The sequence below is a fragment of the Mercenaria mercenaria genome, chromosome 1, assembly GCF_021730395.1.
Source record: "Mercenaria mercenaria strain notata chromosome 1, MADL_Memer_1, whole genome shotgun sequence".
In the NCBI taxonomy this organism is placed as follows: Eukaryota; Metazoa; Mollusca; class Bivalvia; order Venerida; family Veneridae; genus Mercenaria; species Mercenaria mercenaria.
In genome coordinates, this window is record NC_069361.1 from 10757378 (window position 1) to 10779613 (window position 22236).

The following is a 22236-nucleotide window of genomic DNA, read 5'->3' on the forward strand; positions in this document are numbered from 1 at the left end:
AATGTCTATAAGCTGTAATACCCTGAGCTTAGATATTTCGCATATAGCATTGTATAGTTGCCTCTATCAATTTTGTTCAAATCATGCGCCTAGGGTTAAAACTGGCCCCACCATGGGGTTCACTTGATTTCTACAGACTTGTATAGGAAATACTTTAAAAATCTTATCTAAAATCTCACGCCCTTGAGCCAAGATATTTGACATGTAGCGTTGTGTAGGGGTCCTTAACCAAGTTTTTTTTCAGATCATTGCCATAGGGTCATAATTAACCCCATCAGTGGGGGTCACTTGTTTAACATAGACTTCTGTAATAAAACCTTTAAAATCTTCCTGTCTATAACTTAAGGCCATAAGCTTAGATATTTGGCATGTAGCATTGTGGAGAGGTCCTCTACCAAGTTTGTTGTCAAAATTCAAATCACAGTTCTGGGGATTGTTTATCCTTGTGTAGACTTTGACAGTAAATGACTATTTTAAGTTTCAAGTCAAAAGCTTAGATAGTAACAGAGAAATTTGACTTGATCAAAAACATTAACCAAAAAATTCTAAGTTAAAAAGGGGCATTACTCTGTCAAAATTCCAATCAGAATTATGGGGATTATTTCTCCTGGTGTAGACTTTGATAGTTAATTAATGTTTTAAGTTTCAAATCAATAGCTTTGATAGTAACAGATATATCTGGCTTTATCAAACACTTTAACCAACGCAGATGCCAGGGCAAGTGCAATAGTCGAGCTAAAAGCAGTCACTTTTTAGAAACGTTTTGTCCAGATACTGACAGCAACTACTATATGGAAATGAAAAGGTTTATAACTAAGAATAGATAGACAAAGGAGGCTTGGGGGAAGGTATAAAAACATTAACTTGTCATAAATTTTATAATACTTTTAATTTTTAACAATAGAATACAAACAAATACAAAACAAAATACAATAGTAAGAACAAAAGCAGTTAACATTTAAAAGAATATGAAACATTACCAGAGATTAAAACAGATGAAAATATTGAAAATGCAGCTGAAAGACAGTCTGAAAACAAGAGCTGTCACTATTTTTGACAAGTGCCCCCGAAGCATGCCCAAGAATGCTACAGTTGTCTGCGCAAAAAAAACCCCCACCATTTTGTGACCTTGACCCAAAAGACCCGGGTCATATGTGTGGCACACCTTTTCAATATGTTTAAATTCGTGTCAAATTATTTTCAAATCCCTTGATAAATGGTTATTGACCAGACAAGAAACACCTTCGACTTCTAAGTGTGACCTTGACCTTGGAGCTAGGGGTCTATGTCTTGTACATGACAAGTCATCTCAATATAGGGAACATTTATGCCAAGTAATTTTAAAATTCCTTCATCAATGGCATAGTTATGGACCGGACAAGAAACAGACCATGTTAACCTTTAACCTCTAAGTGTGACCTTGACCTTAGAGCTAGAGGTCTTGATCTTGCGCATGACATGTCATCTCATTATGGGAAACATTTATGCCAAATAATTTCAAAATCCCTTCATCAATGGCTGAGTTATGGGCCGAACATGAAACAGACCCTGTTAACCTATGACTTCTAAGTGTGACCTTGACCTTGGAGCTAGGAATCTGGGTCTTGTGCATGACATGTCGTCTCATGGTAAACATTTATGCCAAGTTATTTTAAAATCCCTTTATGGATGGCAGAGTTACAGCCCGGACAAGAATTTACACGGATGGACGCACAGACACACACACGGACGGACAGTGCGATTTTAATATGCCCACTTTCTGGCGCATAAAAAAGTGCAAAATAGTAATTGATGGCACAAAGAGATACGCTTTCAATGTTACTATGCATGTAACAAAACATGGAATGTTGCTGAAATGTGGAAATATGTTACAGCCTCCAAATCTTGAAAGTTCTAAATGTCCGACACACTGTTATGGTAAGTGGCAAAGTTAGCAACAGCAAAATGCATTACATGTCTTCAGTATGTTGGTGCATAATCACTTTTCAAATGATGTATGTTTCCCTGAATTACTATAACTGTCTGGCATGAGGTACTTCTTTGATTAAAATTTCAAGCAGTATTTAAGTAAAACAACAGCTGTCACTATTGGTGACAAATGCCCCTGAAACATGCCCAAGAATGCTACAGTTGTCTGCACAAAATATGCCAGAATAGTTTAGGTATGAATCATTTTGTGACCTAGACCTGAGAGAACGGGTCATAAGCGCAACACATCTTCTCAATGAGGTTAACACTTGTGTCAAATTATTTTCAAATCCCTTGACAAATGGCAGAGTGATGGACCAGACAAGAAAAATGTTCATGTTATCCTTTGACTTCTAAGTGTGACCTTGACGTTGGAGATAGGGGTCTGGGTCTTGCGCATGACAAGTCATCTCATCATAGGTAACATTTATGCCGAGTAATTTTAAAATTCCTTCATGGATGGCAGAGTTATGAACCGGACAAGAAACAGACCATGTTAACCTTTAACCTCTAAGTGTGACCTTGACCTTCGAGCTAGGGGTCTGGATCTTGCGCATGACGCATTGTCTCGTTAAGGGGAACATTTATACCAAGTAATTTCAAAATCCCTTGATAAATGGCAGAGTTATGAACTTGACACCTGTTAACCTTTGACTTCTAAGTGTGAACCTGAACTGGAACTAGGGTTCTTGGTCTTGTGCATGACACATCGTCTCATTATGGTAAGCATTAATGCCAAGATATTTCAAAATCCCTTCATGGATGGCAGAGTTATGAACCGGACACAAAACAGACCCTGGTAACCTTTGACCTCTTAAGTGTGACCTTGACCTTGGAACCTTGGCCAAAAACAACTTTAGATAACATGTCTTTGCATTTAAATGTTGCAAGCATGTGCAATTTCCCTCAGTCTACCATTGCAAGTGTGATTCTAATTTACATTGAAGAAATATAAATACAGCATTTACAAAATAACATCGCTCACCTGAGTTTAGTGGCTTGCTTGAACAGTTAAAAGTTTCTACAAAATAAATGTGAAAACCATTTGAAGAAACTTGATAAACATCCATGCCAGGTTGCTACTGACCATGTTTGGTGTAATTCTAACCAGATTATTCAAGACAAGTATTGAAATCTTTATGAAAAATTATACATGTGGCTCAAATTTCTTTGCTAAATCTTCAAAAACAGAAATTCAAAATAAAAATGTCATGTAATTACAACTGAGTGTTAAAAAAACAGCCAGTTTTATACTGTGTTTATCTATACATGTGTTCAATGTTTTCTATTTAAACCTAATGTACATTTCTGTTAATACACATAAACTTGTTAATTTTATGTTAAAATGTATGAAGAAATTTTTCATGTATCTAAATATGAAATTTGAATCTAATATAGCAAAAATGTGAAACTTGACTGCATTGTTTTGATATTGCAAAAAAAACTAAAAGGCCCTGCATAATTTAAAAGTTCCCCCAATACAATTAATCTGGTTTCATGACTAAATCTCTTGTATTTTTGTTTTTTAAGTTATTGCAGGATCAGCCATTTGTGACTGAAGTTGACGATGGACAGACATGTGAGCACCCAAACAGACAAAACGAAATAAGATGCATTTTTTCTTAGCTTTCTATAAACATATCTCGGGTTCTTATAATGCCTCCTTGGTTCATATCAGGTTTTTATCACGTCTTCTTTACAATGTCTTCTGTGTACATATCAGGTTTCTATGGTGCCTTCTATGTATATATCAGTTTTTTGTAATGCCTTCTATATATATATATCTGGTTGCTATAATGCCTTCTATGCAACCCATCTTTTGTAACTTACGAAGCGACTGATAAATAAAAAAATCACCTTTTGACTTTACCTCATCAAACTTTAACTATAGATCATTCCATAGCATTTACTATTATGGACCAACAATTTATTTAAGGAGTCCTGTAATAATAAGATATAATGAATTTTTTTTTTAAAAAAAACAGATACCAACAAAAAATATTCCTGTGGAGATAAAAATATTCCTGTGGAGTCTGTGCAAATAAAATTTTAAATATTTAGATTTTTAACAATGAAAAAATCATGACAACAAAATTCATAAAAAATACATAAAATGTACAAAAAGCTGCAAAAAGATGAAGTTTCTTTCAGAATGCCTTTAAATTTAAAGCTACTTGTTATACCTTCTTTGGCAAAATGATATCCTCTCAAAATCTGTTAAAACTAAGTTTGTAATACTAACCTGTAAATTACAAAGCAAACAGTGTGTTGTGTGAGCTGTTGCTGAAATAGTGAACACTGCCCAAAAATCCAACACAAGTTTTACATCTAAATCTCAGGAATACATTTTATGTCAAGCAGCTTTAAAAAAAAATTACACATGTAATGTAACAACAGAAAAATGAAAAAAAAAATATCATGTCATCACAAAAATATCCTAGGAGTACAAATTAACATTTTGATTTTTGAATCTGATCCACCTAACCTATAATAAAGTCCTTCACATATTGCAGCTTATTCTACAAGATCCAGAGAGAATCCTCATTCTAACAGTCTGTGAGGGTGGTAGAAATATCTTACGAAAATTTCATTTTCGTCTTTCATAGTCAATTTTTAGGACCCAAAAAGTATTTTTCCTTTAGCAAAAACTGGGCACAACCACAACTTTAAACAAGAGGACCATGATGGTCCTGAATCGCTCACCTCTTCCCACATGACCCAGTTTTGAGTATGACGTCATTTTTTCTATTATTTGACATAGTGAGCTAGTTTTTGAGCTCATGTGACCCAGTTTTGAACCTGACCAAGATATTATCAAGATAAAAATTCTGACCAATTTTCATGAAGATCCATTGAAAAATCTGGTCTCTAGAGAGGTCACAAGGTTTTTCTATTATTTGACCTATTGACCTAGTTTTCGAAGGTACGTGACCCTGTTTTGAATTTTACCCAGATATCATCAAGGTGAACATTCTCACTAATTTTCATGAAGATCTCATGAAAAATATGGCCTCTAGAGAGGTCACAAGGTTTTTCTATTTTTATATCTACTGGCCTAGTTTTTGACCGCACGTGACCCAGTTTCGGAACTGACCTAGATATCATCAAGGTGAACATTCAGATCAATTTTCATGAAGATCCATTTAAAAAATATATCCTCTAGAGAGGTCAAAAGATTTTAATAATTTTAGACCTACTGACCTAGTTTTTGACCGCAGTTTACCCAGTTTCAAACTTGATCTAGATATCATCAAGATGAACATTCAGACCAACTTTCATACAGATCCCATGAAAAGTATGGCCTCTAGAGAGGTCACAAGGTTTTTTTTATTATTTGACCTACTGACCTAGTTTTTTATGGCACGTAACCCTGTTTCAAAATTGACCTAGATATCATCAAGGTGAACATTCTGACCAATTTTCATGAAGATCCATTCAAGGGTATGGCCTCTAGAGAGGTAACAAGGTTTTTCTATTTCAAGACCTACTGACCTAGTTTTTGATCGCAGTTGACCCAGTTTCAAACTTGACCTATATATCATCAACTTGAACATTCAGACCAACTTTCATACAGATCCCATGAAAAATATGGCCTCTAGAGAGGTCACAACGTTTTTTCATTATTTGACCTACTGACCTACTTTTTGAAGGCACGTGACCCACTTTTGAACTTGACCTAGATATCATCAAGATGAAAATTCTGACCAATTTTTATGGAGATCCATTCACAAGTATTGCCTCTAGAGAGGTCACAAGGTTTTTCTATTTTTAGACCTACTGACCTAGTTTTTGATCGTACATGACCCTGTTTCGAACCTGACCTAGATATCATCAAGATGAACATTCAGACCAACTTTCATACAGATCCCATGAAAAATATGGCCTTTAGAGAGGTCACAAGGTTTTTCTATTATTTGACCTACTGACCTAGTTTTTGACCGCACGTGACCCACTTTCGAACTTGACCTAGATATCATCAAGATGAACATTCAGACCAACTTTCATACAGATCCAATGAAAAAAATGGCCTCTAGAGAGGTCACAAGGTTTTTCTATTATTTGACCTACTGACCTAGTTTTTGACGGCACGTGACCCACTTTCGAACTTGACCTAGATATCATCAAGGTGAACATTCTGACCAATTTTCATGAAGATCTCATGAAATATATGGCCTCTAGAGAGGTCACAAGGTTTTTCTATTTTTAGATGTACTGACCTAGTTTTTGACCGCACTTGACCCAGTTTCAAACTTGACCTAGATATCATCAAGATGAACATTCAGACCAACTTTCATACAGATCCCATGAAAAATATGGCCTTTAGAGAGGTCACAAGGTTTTTCTATTATTTGACCTACTGACCTAGTTTTTGACGGCACGTGACCCAGTTTCGAACTTGACCTAGATATCATCAAGGTGAACGTTCTGACCAATTTTCATGAAGATCTTGTGAAATATATGGCCTCTAGAGAGGTCACAAGGTTTTTCTATTTTTAGACCTACTGACCTAGTTTTTGACGGCACGTGACCCAGTTTCGAACCTGACCTAGATATCATCAAGGTGAACATTCTGACCAATTTTCATGAAGATCTTGTGAAATATATGGCCTCTAGAGAGGTCACAAGGTTTTTCTATTTTTAGACCTACTGACCTAGTTTTTGAAGGCACGTGACCCAGTTTCGAACTTGACCTAGATATCATCAAGATGAACATTCTGACCAACTTTCATAAAGATCCCACAAAAAATATGACCTCTAGAGTGGTCACAAGCAAAAGTTTACAGACGCGCGGACGCACGCACGGACGGACGGACGACGGACGCTGCGTGATCACAAAAGCTCACCTTGTCACTATGTGACAGGTGAGCTAAAAATACGGTGTTGTTTTTTGTTAGAAAGATTACCTGAATGTTTTATTACAATCAACCAACAATAACTGCAAAATGGTGTCCAAACTGGCTGTTTATAATGTAAAATATTCAAAATAACTTTGATGATAAAATCATAATTACTGGTAATCAAGGTCTTTTGAAAAAAAAATAAAAAATTAAAAAATCTTATTTTCTTTTACGTTACGTAACTGAAAAGGTGGATCAAACAGTGGGGTAAAAACACTGTATCATCTATTTACTTGGCTTGGAAGGATTAATTTTTCCTGGATATGTCTGTATATCATCTGTAAATCCTTTAACTTTGGTCTAAAACACTGAAAAGTAAGAATTATAATGCTGCTTAGTAGGCATGACAGCCTTTTTCTTTGGAGTAGTGTTCATATTTTTTCATAATTAAATAATTCCAGAACTATGAGCTTCATAAACTTGCTACAGTTTAGGCTGTGAAATAATTCAAAGAAAATTCTTGAAACAAGAGGGTCATGATGATACTGCATTGCTCACCTGAGTAATATGAGCCATGTGTTTAAAATGGCAAACTGATGCTAAAATCAAAGGCCTGAATGGCCTGAGTCGGCTAATGATTGATGTACTGACAGTATAGTCTACCAGTTTCAGTTTGTTTTTAGTTTTTTTCTTAAAATTTCATAACACAGCTCGATATTTACCCAAAATATTATATCCGGATACGATTACACTTTTCTCCAGTTTTAACAATATATTTTACAAATTGTGATGATACGAAGACATTTAGCAGCAATTGGCAGTATCTGACATTGAAGTTTACGGTTAAATTACCTCTTATTTAAATCTTTTCATAAAAAAGTTGTTTCGTTTCCTGAAAGCAGCCAAACATAGACGATCTACTTTCGATTTCAAAAACTACAAGAAAATACAATTTAATGTTTCGCCGATTTGTTTATTTCTCGAAAAGTAAGAATTAAAATCAGTAAGAGCTTCTTCATCCGATAATTTATCCGTTTACTGACTGCAATATTCAACCCACGCAAAGTTTATAGAAATCATACGATGCGTGTTTACGTTCTATGTGGGAGAATTAAGGCTGATCGGCTATGTTACCTAACGCATCCAGACGATCCAGATTTTATTTTTAAAAAAGCATTGTGTGCGTTTCTGTAATTTTATATACGTTTTTATACGCTTAGAAATTATTAGACATGCGTATTTGCATTATTTCTATACGTAATTTACGCTAATACGCATCTTATCTGGAGCCCTGTGGAACTATTTTTTGTCTTTCGCTGGATGTTACCCAAGCTTTGTAAGCCTGCGCAATTCTTAAAATGCACATTTATGCTTAATGAGTTACATTCGAGTATTGCACAATTACAAGTCATAAATATGACAGATTACATCGTATATTGGTCATAGCAAAGGAATTGACACAACTTAACTTCATTCATGCAGTGAACTGTTTGAAGTTTGAGAAATCTAATGGAACTACATCCCTTCACTGTGTTATTTGGTCCATTTAGACTTAGAGAATCGCTGGATAGCAAGGACTCGTCAAAACGATTTCATCGTTTAGCCGACTCAATATTAGAAAGTAGGTCAGTAGGACACATTCATGGTCACTGAAAGTCAGTTTTAAGATCAATGCGCAAAACTGTACAATCATGTCATCAAAATTTCAAGACTGTATCTTAAAAAAAACCCCAAAAGTAGGTCAGAAGGTCAAGGTCACAGTCAAGTGACCCCTAATCGCTTTGGGTCATCAGGTAATTATAATTAAACAGTCTAGGAAATATGATCTGATAATTTTTGAAATATTTATTCCTATATAACTCATAAAACAAGTGACCTCCAGGGTGGGACCTCTTTTTACCCCAGGGGCATAATTTGAACAATCTTGTTAGTGATCCACTAGGTAATGCTACATACCAAATATCAAAAGCCTAGGCCTTAAACTTTCAGACAAGAAGATTTTTAGTTTTTTTCCCATGAAAGTCTATGTAAAACTTGGGCCCCCCAGGACAGGGCCTCTTTTCACCCCATGTGAAATATTTTGAACAATTTTGGTAGAGGACCACTAGGCAATGCAACATACCAAATATCAAAAGCCTAGGTTTTGTGGTTTCAGACAAGAAGATTTTTTAAAGTTTTTTCCTATATAAGTCTATGTAAAATTTGTGACCCCAGAGGCGAGGCCTTTTTTCACCCCAGGGGCATAATCTGAACAATCTTCATAGAGGACTATTAGATGATGCCACATGCTAAGTATTGAGGCTTTATTCCTTGCAGTTTTGGGCAAGAAGATTTTTAAAGTTTTTCCTATATAAGTCTATGTAAAACTTGTGACCCATGGAGCGAGGCCTCTTTTCACCAAAGGGGCACAATTTGAACAATTTTCATAGAGGACCATCAGATGATGTCACATGCCAAATATCAAGGCTCTACACCTTGTGGTTTTGGACAAGAAGGTTTTTAAAGTTTTCCTTTCAGTTGCTGTGGCAACCCGAGTTCTGCATGGAATTCAATTCATTGAATAATTTTGAAAGGAGGCCACCCAAGGATCACTCCTGTGAAGTTTGGTGTAATTCTGCCCAATGGTTTTCAAGAAAAAGATTTTTTTAGAAAATGTTGACGGACATATGGCGGACGACGGACACTGAGCGGTCACAAAGTCTGTGATAAAATACATTGTATTCAAAATCTGTAAAGAAGTTAATCAATGAAATCAATGAGATTATAATTCTTACTTTGAAGAGTGGATATAACCTTTGTTTTGATGAACTATCTGATGGTGCTGACTCTGGTATTAAACATGTGTGATCTTTCTGTTTTGGTAATAATACAAGCTGGAAAATAATCTTGCTCTGAAAAAAGTATATATTTATTAGTTAAACCTATTAATATAATGTATATACTATATACCTTACTGGAAACTTTAAATGGTAATAAATCTATTACAGTAAGTTAATAATACACAAATACCACTGGATACTGGCAAACTTCCAATCCAAGAGTAATGTCTGTGCATTCTGACATCAATGTCATCATAGCAAGGAGCTCTTTGTAAAATACATTTGCTCCCCCTGTTGGAGGCAACTACGACATTTAGCCTAACGACCTTGAAAACAAATGGTATCATCTTCTGACATAGCAATCATCCAGTATTAAGGCAAACGGCCCAGGCATTCTCCAGGTATTGATGAGAACCCATTTTCAAGGTCACTGTGCTCTTGACCTCTGAGCTACTGATACCCAAAAATCACAGGTAATTAATTTATGAAGTCTGATAAATGAACGCCAATGCATTCTTTAGTTATTAAGCAGAAATGGTTTTCATTCTCAAGGTTATTGACCTTGATCTCCTGATACCAAAACTTTGACCTACTGACCTATAAAACATTATGGGACATTTAATGACCACAGACAATCATCCTACAGACTTACCATTGTAGGCCTAAGCATTCTTTAAATATCTATCGGAAACCAAATAGAGTACCTATACCTATGGACAGACCAAGAATGAACAAAACGATACACCATAATTCTGTTTAAAGGGGGGAATGAAAAGGTCAATAAATGGCTAAGACGAGTCTTCTGGCCAGAATAAAACAGCTAGTTTCACAATGGTCATCTGGCCATTATATTCACTTATCGTGGCCTGAAGACACTCGACAGACATATATTTATCTCTTGTTAAATGTGCAAATATGATTTCATGAAGACGAAACAGAACGGAAACTTATCTGTTATTGGAATTTTTTGGCAGGTTGGTATAACCATAAAATCCATAAAGATAAGTTCCTCACCAATATCAATGATTTTACAGTAAGTCATTAAAATAAAACTAGAGATGCTTTTGAGAAAAGTGCATGTCTCCCACAACTGCCCCCATGAAAAATGTTAGTTTCTCTAGATGTTTTAGATGAGTGGATCCAATTAGATGGTCTGGATGAGTGGACCCAATCAGTAATTCAAGGGCGATAAATCAAAAGTGCCTGGGCGGACAAGAGTAAAAAGGCTGATTTTCCGATAATTCAAGGGCCGTAACTCCAAAATGCCTGGACCGATTTGGCTACTTATCGAACTTGGCCGAGGTCTCATGGTCAAACACATTTTGTTCAAGTTTGGTGAAGATCGGATGAGAAATGTTTGATTAAGAGTGCGGACAAGAGTAAAAAGGCCAATTTTTTGATAATTCAAGGGCCGTAACTCCAAAATGCCTGGACCGATTTGGCTATTTATCGAACTTGGCCAAGGTCTAATGGTCAAACACATTTTGTTTAAGTTTTGTGAAGATTGGATGAGAAATATTTGAATTAGAGTGCGGACAAGAGTAAAAAGACCGATTTTTGGTAATTCAAGGGCCATAACTCCAAGATGCCTGAACCGATTTGGCTAGTTATCGAACTTGGCCAAGGTTTTATGGTCAAACACATTTTGTTCAAGTTTGGTGAAAACAGGATGAGAAATGTTCGACTTAGAGTGCGGACAAGCTTTGTGACAGACACATGTAGACAGACACACACACAGACTGGAGTAAATCAATATGTCTACCACACCACTGTGTGGTGGGAGACATAATTACCACAAACCTTATTTTGTAACTGATTGTTAACTGACAAAGCTCCCCATCAAAATGTTCCAATGTTTTTTTACAATGAAATCTTTAAAAACAATGCACTTCTGATTTAGAAAAAGCACACATACATTTTTTGTATAGCAGTAACCCGCTAATTTAGAACTAGAATGAGGGCATGTCTCCCACAACTGCCTAATCATCTGAATATTAGTATATGAGTCAATCATGCATCAAGACCTCAACTGCCTTATCAGACTTTGAGTGTTTTGATTATCAAAAACAAGTTTCAAGGGCCCTAATTCCGAAGGCCTGAGCCGATTTGGCTAGTTATCAAACTTGGCTGAGGAGTTATTGGCAAACACATTTTGTTCAAGTTTGGTGAAGATCGGATGAGAAATGTTCGACTTAGAGTGCGGACAAGCTTTGTGACAGACAGACACACACTGACATAGACAGGAGTAAATCAATATGTCTCCCACACCACTGTGTGGTGGGAGACATGATGACACTCTAATTAAAAAGCAACTAAAACCAAATATGTTAACTCTTTCATACCATAGTTACTGCTTCTATAATCACAACATCTTGGATTTCTTGTAAACCATAACATCTTGAACTTGTCCCAAGCAGACTGGACTGCTGAACAGTTATACCTATTGAAGCTAGTATTAGCAGAGATTCTGAAATACATAAAATAATGGAATGGCATTTGAAGTAACATCATGTAGAATGGGAGAAACAAGAGCTGTCCACGGAGGCAGCACACTCAATTATTTTGTTTCTTGACAGTGAAATAAGGCTTATATCTGAGCAAACGACAGTTATCACTAGAATGGATAATACCACTGATGTGGATGATAACTTCTGACAACTGTTTGAGTCAAGTATTAAGGGACAAAATGCATGGAATACTTCTGCAAGAGCAATATACCTTGTGACATATGATATGTGTGATGATGTGAAACAATTGTTTCAAGTACATGTACTATCTACACAAGACATAGAGAAAGTATGCCAAAACTATAACTTAAAAATTCTAGGTAAAAGCTAGTGGATATAATTCATGAAAAATCTGAGCCAGAATTATGGACCTTGTGTCATGTGATGTTCATGTTGGTGATCATATATGACAACTACATTTTAACTGAGACAGAACGAAAGTGCATCAACACTTTAACCTGAACTTCTGAGTAAAAATTGGGTAAAATTCCTGATATACTGAAGCCAGAGTCATTGACCTTTTATGATAAAATTTATCATACGATGTGCATGATGATATCGAACAATTAGTTTACAGCTGAATCAAATCCATTTTGTATAATGAGATACAGTGGAAGTGTGTATCAAAACTTAAACCTAAAAATTTAAGTTAAAATGGGGCATAATTCATGAAATATTTGTGCAGGAGTTATGACCCTTAAGTCATTTTATGTAGGTGATAAAAAGGAACAAATATAATAACTTTGAAACAAATTGATCTAGTAACAACAGAGAAAAAGTGAATACACATCAAAACTTTGCAGACAATGATGCAAAGATAAACATTAAGCGTTTTTGTGAAACTGGCTTAAGATAATAAGTACCCATTAATTTAACTCTTTGCATACTAGTGGCATGTGTATCTGCCTTTGTGACCAGTGCAGATCAAGAACAGCCTGCACATCCATGCAGCCTGATCATGATCTGCACTGTTCGCTCTTCAGTCAGTGAATCTTTAGTGAATACCCCTATAAACTATAAATGCATGGTAATGTCCAAATTGAAAGATAGAATACTCCATTTTAGAGACTTAGGTAAGAGTTACAGATATCCAGCGCTCATCATTCACTGAAATATTTTTATCTTTAAGAGATATTTACTTCAAATGTAGAAAATCCTCATTAAATATTCTTAACTTTACTGAATATATAAACTAACTGTACGTGTAGACCTACGTTCATAATTAAATTTCATGCAGTACCAGCTGAGTGTGTTAAAAAAAACTTCCACATTTTGGTGGTAGTGTACATTTATAGGTTTTAGCTGCATTTAGTTTTTTATACATTTGTTTTTCAAACCTAATGCATAGCACTGTTTAGACACATAACCTTGTTAATTTACATGAACTAACCATTCACATCTTCCAGTATAAAATTTTGGTTTTTATGCCTTTAATTGAATGACAATGACTAAGTACATACCTGAATGTATACTTATGACATGGTAAAAGATGAACAGCAGAACTGCAACAGCCAAGGCAATGCCAAAATATAACTGAAACAGAAAATGTTTAGGAAATACAGGAACAATAAATATATTACACATTCTTACAGCACTTATACTTAAGTAAACTGGCACGTAGATTTTTTGTTGTAATTCTTCCAGAAGACTAGCTTTCTGTCAGCAGCCTGTTTGTTATAAATGCTAATGTTCAACAAAACTGAGACTGAATGATGTATGCAAAAAGGAAACAACATTCATACAGAAAGACTCTCTTTGGGTTTAGCTGGTTCTCAACTTGACAATGTACTTGCAAGGCACAGAAAGGCAAGGAATAAAAAAAACCTTCATTGGAATTTGGATTTGAAAGCTTCGGTTTTTATTATTATTAGTATACCAGATTTATATAGAGCCCTTTTCATGATCAATTTTACGTTCAAAGGCGCTTTACATAGTTCAAATGCAGCCACACAGGGCGCATAATTCATCCTCTACTGGTACAGACACAGAGCGATCTGACCAGAGGGACAGAGTGAGACAAAGCTCCCACGACAGAGAGATCAGAAATCAGATACAGGCTTGTCCGGCTAACTTAGCCTAGCTCGTTGCGAATAGACAGCCTGGTTCTTTAACGTGCACAGTGTATAGCACTGATACACGCAAGGATTCAATTTAGGATTGCCTGGGTTCCTGACCTTGTTGGGTGGGAAACACTGAAAAGCGTTTCTGAAAATTCCCGAGTAGCTGCCGGGGATCGAACCCCCGACCTCAGGATTGGAAGGCCAGTGTGCAAACCACTAAGCTATCCGTCCACCACAACAAAAAATCCTGTTGTTATACCAGCAGGAATAATAAAACCAGTTCAAAAACAAACTAGAAATATGTCCACAGACAAAGAAACCACTGCTAAATGATGTTAGGGCACAGAACTGCGTGTCTTCTGAGTAAATATCGCACCTTGACGACAGAACATTTAAACTGGACTGTTATTGTGACCATGACCTTTGAGCATGGGGTCTAAGTCTGGTAAGGGACATGTTGCCTTGTTACAAATTTTACTTTTGAATATGACCAGGGTCTTGTACATGACACACTGTCTTGTTATGCTGACTGTTTATACAAAGTTATTCTAAATATCCTTCTATGAATATTACAGATTGGACCAAAAAAAATGACAGAAAATCTTTGATCTCTATGACCTTGATGTTTGAGCTATGACTCTTGCACCTGACACATCTTTTACTTATGGTGAAATTTTTGCCAATTAATTTGTGAATATTCATCCATTCAAATAATTATGTTATATGCATAATTGAACTTAGTGGACTTGAGGCTGCGGTTGGAAAGTCCAGAGTGTTATCAAGACAGTTTCTAAACATCTCTTTGGTAAGGAGCTACATAAAACAGACTTGCCTTCAAGCACGACAGTACAAACCATTGTTGATGAAGGTCACTATCTGGCCAAAACATTCATTTCTGAACAGCTGTCTGAAGCCGAAAACTGGGGACTTAACTGGGATGGAACTACACAAAGAAAACAGAAGATCCTAGACCACAGTAATGGTGTCTCCAGGAGATGTCTTCAGCTTAGGATTTAACAGGGTGGCCCATGAAAATGCAGACACAATAAACAATGTAACAAAGAATCATTTGAATGAACTAGCCAATTTGAATGCAAGTGTTAACAGTGATGTTTATGTGGATTCTTATGTGAAGAGTTCTCTAGAAAAGCTTGCCTTATGGATTGTAAACCATTTTAACTTCGCAGAATACTGGCAAAGGTATTTCTTATCATCTAGGTACAAAGTTAACAGCCTTTATAATGTTTGATAAGTCAAATATATGGTGCACTTTTTTGATAGTATCCGTTTAGATGTCAATAAAAGCTTCGATAGTAAAGATGTAAAATATCAGTTTATTTTATGTTTTCTAGTGAATTATAGAGTTTTCTCAGTGAAATAAAAGTGATAATCCACAGTTTTGAAAAGTAGATTATCATTTTATTTTTCACTGTTTTTGCCAAACTAGTTCCGGTCCTCCGTAGGACTGAAGTCAAATTGTACAGGGTTCGAATTTAGCCAGATTTTCTACTTGCATTTTTTCGCAAGTGGTATTTTTTTTAACTTGCTAAATGAAAAAACAACTTGCATTTTCCGCGACTTGTCACTTTATTACAACATTAACACAAACATCCATGGGACGAGTCAAGCCAATCATATCTGCGCTATGTAAATAGTAACTTATTATAGATTACCAAAAAACCCACCTGATGCGGTAATCGTCATCAAAATTAGCGCAGGTACTTGTCAGCAGTTGAAAAGACATGCGCACGGGACATGTATCGAGTGTGAACTTCCGTTTACGACGAAAGATGAAAGAGTGCTCCGAAATTCGTTCTGCAAATGACAATGCGCTGCAATGACAGCGAGTTGTTAAAGAAAAAACAGTGTAAGATCGAGACGACAGTTAGAAATGCACATTATTCAGCCAAAAATTTTCACTCGTAAAAAAATGCTGGTGTCTGAAATCTCACCTCACAGTTTGAAATTTGCACTCGCATTTCGCGAGTATGCGAGCTTAAATTCGAACCCTGTTGTATACCGAGCGTTATGAATACCGGGGACCATAACGACGATGACGTCATTTGTGTTATGCTTTCTGCTGACCTTTCCCGGGATTTTCGACATTTTATAAATTACGCAACAAAAGTAGTTTTACACATGAAATAAAAAGAAAATTTGTTTGTGTCAGTGAAATATCAATTTTATATAACTCGTGAGCACCAAAAAAAAAGTCATCTTCACTCGTGGCTATGCCACTCGTGAAAATATCAGTTTTTAATGTTCACTTGTGAAATAAAATTGATATTTCACTGACACAAACAAAATATCCTCTACATATTTAACACATAATCAAGACCTTCGAGTGGTTTGTCATCTAATTTATCATGGTTCAGAGTTCAGAGGCACAGCAACTGAACCACGCTGGCGTTTGCTCGAGTGGTTTAATATCTAAGCATCTGAACAATGAACCGTGGTAAATTAGATGACACAACAAGAAGGCCTTGACTGTTCATTCTTACACGGTCATTTAATTTTTTGGTAAAAATTATGCTGGGCTTCATTTATTTGAGTAGTAAATAACCGGACATCATATGGCAATTTGACGTCATAATGCTCTCTTAACAGTCCGCGTGTCAACCATTGTTAAAATATCGCAGAATATACAGAGCTTGACTTTTTTTTTTGTTAAACTGGCAATCATATCAAACCATCTAAGAATGAATGTTGCAAGTCAAATTACAACTTTTTTCTAATTGTTTAGACTAACCTCCTGTCCAGAAAATGTATTATGGTCTTCAATTTCAAAAGCTGCAAAACCAGAGATTATAAAAACTAAAACGGGAACAATGTGCACAAAGCTTTTCTTTTTCTTCATTGTAATTTTGGCCCCTTGGTCTCTGTAATCATCTACGATTAGATCATAGTGGCCTTTGCTTATAACAGACATAGCGAAAGTCAATTATTTTACAATCTAAACAAACGTAAACAAACTTTCAAGTCATCCATGCTATTTCCGGTTTCAGACTGGATACCAATCAGGTTTATTACAATCGAGGTGAAGCAGGCGAATGAATGGAATTATAGGTTGAACACCACGAAATAATATTTAGGCTGAATACCATTAAATGTAGTCCATATCAATATATAGTACAATTTTCCCGCCTAGTAAAGGCCATTTTCATGCCAGATATAAGTTTTATTGATGCTTGATTGTAAAAAGGAATGTCCGCAGATGATTTTAAGCTACGTTATATGCTTCAAAAGTTGATTGGAAGCTGCCTTGTAAAATGAAAGTGAAAGTAGGTATTTCCTGATGTCTACCTACGCAATATTAGCGTTTTCATCACGTGTCTCAGTCACGTGACCATGGTTTCACTGCATTATGGTCAACGCCATATTTTTTGGGTATATTTTGATTGCCTAAAGACAGACCTTCAAGACAAGGGTAGTCTCGCAAGAAGTGAAAGGCTAGAAATCTTGATAAAAATATGTTATACGTTGTTAATTTTATATAGAAAATAGTAGCGGAGGCATTTAATACCTTCATACCTAAAGTACACGATATTTTTAGTCCTTTTCCCAATGGCTATTGCCTGGAACTTCTCTGGATTTGCCTTCATTTGATTGTCTGAGAACCATTTAATTAGAGAGATGCTATCATTTTCAAGAGATTTTACAACATTTTTTATATCATGATCTGATTTTGAAAGAGTGTTATCATCAGCATAGTTACATAGACTACTTTCCTCCACAAAATGAAAAATATCATTAATAAAAATAGTAAAAAGAACAGGGCCTAGAATAGAACCCTGGGGAACACCTTTAATAATATCAAGGAAACTACTAGAAAAAGATCCTAATTTTACACATTGTTTTCTGTTACTTAAATAACATTTTATCAAATCCAGAGCAGAATCAGACAGACCATAATATTTCAATTTAAGTAGTAGCAATTCATGAGGCAAACAGTCGAAGGCTTTAGATTAGTCCATAAGAATGGCAGCAACATGTTTTGATCTAACGCCATTTTCCAATCTTCTATTACTTTTAAAAGTGCACTCTGGCATCCATAGTTTGGTCTAAAAGCAGATAAATAGGAATCAAAATGGTGGTTAAAAAATTCTGATAGCTGAGTGTTGATTGCCCTTTCAAAAAGTTTTTACATAACTGGAAGGATACTTACTGGGCGATAGTTGCCTTTTTCTAAAGTGCTGTTTTTCTTGTGAATTGGTGCAACTTCTGCTATTTTAAGATTGTCTGGGAACTGGCATGTAGTGAAGGATTGGTTAATCAAATCAGTAACTGGTTTTACAATAGATGGTTTTGCTAGCTTAACAAGTTTTGGTGATATTCCATCATAGCCAGTTGCTTTTTTTGCACATAATTTGTCAATTTGCTTACATATAAAAGTTTCATTTACAGGCTGGAAGACTAGTTCTGAAAAGTTAGACTTGTTTTCTACATTTTTAGTTATACTTGGGTGATCTCCATTTACAGGGATAGTGTCTGTGCCAATGTTTTTGGCTACGTTTACAAAAAAGTCATTAAAAGTATTACAAATTTCCTGTTGATCATTCAGAAGTACTTCATTCTCACATAAGATGACATCTTTTTGGAAAAAAGAACCCTTATTTGTCAAAAAGGGTTTAATAGTCGGCCAGAAAGTTTTAGATTTTGAGCCACCTACACATCTTTCGATAAAATATCTATTCATTGACTTCCTCTTTATATCTGTAACCTGATTTCTCTGTTTTCGAAACTTTTCCCATTTTTTTGATGTGCGGTGTTGTTAAAATTTATTATATAACATCATTTTCTTGTATATAACTTGCTTTAAATATTTGTTCATAAATGGAGCTGGCTTTGGAAAGCATTTCCTTTTCTTAATCGGTGCAAATATACAATACAAGATTATATATAGCTCATGAGCTATTTTCCGACAAAATATTTAAAAAAAAAAAAAGAAAAAAAAGAACGATAAAAAATAAAGCTGATGATGAAAAAGATGTAAACATAAGTTGATTTAAGGATGTAGGGCCAGAGTTTTTTTATCTTTCGTTTTACGGGAGATTTTTGAAAAATGAGCAGGGGGAGGAGAGAATAAAAATAAAAATAAAAAGCTTGAAAGTGAGCATCTCGGAAAAAAATAAAAATAAAATAGAATTTTTTAAGATTTTTTTTATTTTGATGAACTTTCGTTTCAAGTTTTGTTTACTTGCGTTTGTGTCCAATATTTAATATTGTGATGTATTGTTATGTTTTAAGACTATAAAAGCCATTTATACAGGATGAACATTGAATAAAATTTTCATGCATGCTTGTGAATAAACTGCTTCAGGCACTGTAACTCACACTGGCAAGTCTTTAAAATTCAGAAAGCTTGTTTTACTTAATTTAAGTGGAAGACAAAAATTATTTTATCTGTTACAACAGCCACAGTAAATTTCAGTGACAGCAAGTAGAAACTAAACACGTCTGGTATAAAGTGGCTTAATTAGTAGTGTAGTAGTTTTGGTGGTTTGGTTTGCTTGCATCTTCTGCTGTGTAACCTCTGCTTTTTATACATAATATTTACTTATTGTATCTTTCACCAATATCATCTTTAATGCGCTAACTTTACAGTTTATGCCAGCTCATAATATACTGAATTTTATCAGCAAAATAAAGTATTTAATAACTTTGAATAACAGTCACAGTGCAGAGGGCAAGATTTTTTTTTTCAGTGATGAAAAACGAAAGATAATCTAGCAAAAAGTAATCTGAAAATTTACCTCATTTAACTCTGTGATTTGCACCTTTTTATAATACACTTAGTGAAGTACTGAAGTTGCTTCTGTAATTTGCACCTTTTTATACTACACTAAGTTCAAGTACTGAAGTTGCATCACTTTTTGTCAAAATATTGTCTCCAATAAAAAGTATTCTTTATTATTCTTTATACACTTATGAATTCTATAGAAGTTACAAAAGAAATGGACCATCTGTCTGAGATTTTGCCAACACTACCAGCTGCTTAATGCCAGACAGTTCCAAGCCTGTGTAAAGTGTGAGGGGTCACCATTGAAATAAAAATGTAAAAACAATCTGCTGTTACAAACATTTATTTGTTCTGCAAACAACTGATGTTTTGAATAAAATTAATGTCAAAGCACCTTTGATATTGTATTACCTTTCTATGGCAAACTTGTAAGTTGAATCTATTGAAAACAAAATGTGAGTAAGACAATCTTTAGACAATTTAATACTTTTAATACTGTCACTTTTATGAAAGGAGTATTATGTACAATAGTATTATTTCTCGAAAAATATATATTTTGAAAAGTGTCTAAAAAATTTGGACACAATCATCGTCCATCCATCCGTGTAGAAAGAGAGAAAAAACAACGTTAAAGATTATCGGTAATTATTCAGTGATAAACGAAGTAATGTTGACCTTGTTTTCATGATCAATTTACACCCCCTCTAAGAGCTAAAGAAGTGTGTCAGTATCTTGACATCTGAAGCGGAGATCAAAGCGGTATTTTTGCTCGAGATTGTCATGGCATTACGTCATGTTTTCGCGCCAAGTGACACATCACTGTCTGATCGTACCGCATCGGTTCTTAAAATTGCTGAGAAATAGAAATCAATAAAAAATTTCTTCTTTAATTTGTTATCAAAAGCGAATGTGCTATATCCCGTATAAAAGGTAAATGTCTCAAACGATAGTTACTATAGTGGATATCCTACCTCTGTGACCTATTTGCCCTCAAGGAATTTACATTATTGTTTGACAAGAAAAACTTTTAAATTGTTGGTCAAAAAATACATGTACAAAGATTCATTTAAAACTTATTAAAAACCGCAGTGACATCACATTGCTTTATTTTAAAATCGCATTTCTACTTACGTTCACGAGGTCACGTAACCTATTCTGCCGCACTAACAGAAATCTGTTTGCCAAAAATCGTCTTACTCCATGTATTGTAATCGCAGCCGCTTTTTCATTATTTAAGATTTTTTTATTCTGTTTTTTTGTACTTTCTGGTCAAAAGTCTGAATTTTAAAGCCCATAGTATTCATCATTTATTTACTTTTAGAAAGAAATAAGTAACTAAGATCGCGCTGTTTGAATTTTTACAAATGAATATATGAAAATTCGACCGTTTTTATAGAATTTTTGCCTACATTTCTGTCGATATCTTATTAAAATCATTATAGAATTCAAAAAGTATTATTTCTCAAGGGTGTTGAAAACTTGAAGCGAAAATATTAAAAATGAATGCACTACGCACGGTTTTTGTGTACGTGTCGATGTAAATTAGATGTTACGATAGGTCACACGTGCTTGTGGAATGGAAAATTACCGGCATGACGTTTTGATATCTTTATCTGTTTCCAGTCAATCCAGGTAGCGACTGAACCATCTCAAAGTTTGTTGACGTTTTGTAGATGTAATTTCTGAATTTTGGTAAAGTACTAATAAGCTTTGATAATGTGGCAGTTGAGTCTAATAAGTCCAGGGGTTTTCAAAGATAATCCGTCACAGATTTATTGTAAAGCAATTATTGGATTTACCTGTATTGGAAAATAAACAGTGTCGATTGTATTTAGGTCAACTGCCACATTATCAAAGTTTATTAGTAAGGACGTAATAAAAAAAACACTCGCCCGATCGGTCGAGTACACAGCGAGGTCCACTCGTCCTACTCAGACTTAACGCGCTAATGCGAGCAGGCGAGTGGAATTTTACACCCTGTTAATACCGATAAATGTACGGCAAAACACGATATTTTGCACGCGTTAAACTCCCTTCCTGTGAAATTACGTCCAGGTGAAAATACACTAATTTTATTTTCTTTGGGGCTGTAAACAACCGACCGGCGGAAAAAATAAAATAAAACTCGGGAAAATGAATTTTAATTTTATTCCACTTTTGCAATATTTAGGACCGGCGCTCCCGTAAAACGAAAGATAAAAAAACTCTGGCCTAGGATCAAATTTTTCCTACAGTTAAAATTGTTTCGTACTCTGTGAGCTTGAAGAACATTAGTTTCTATGATAAATAAGGGCAGAAAAAAGC

At 35.1% G+C, this 22236-nt stretch overlaps 1 protein-coding gene across 1 annotated transcript; it reads right to left on the reverse strand.

Moving 5' to 3' along the window:
- Positions 1 to 870: 870 nt before the first annotated feature.
- On the reverse strand, positions 871 to 17249 carry LOC123545794 (uncharacterized). Its single transcript, XM_045332099.2, has 5 exons — positions 16942 to 17249; positions 13593 to 13665; positions 11968 to 12092; positions 9581 to 9697; positions 871 to 7174 (listed from the first exon to the last, which is right to left on the reverse strand). Exons 1-5 carry the CDS (start codon positions 17119 to 17121, stop codon positions 7088 to 7090), a joined length of 582 nt encoding a protein of 193 aa, XP_045188034.2. The 5' UTR covers positions 17122 to 17249; the 3' UTR covers positions 871 to 7087.
- Between the last annotated feature and the right edge of the window lie 4987 nt (positions 17250 to 22236).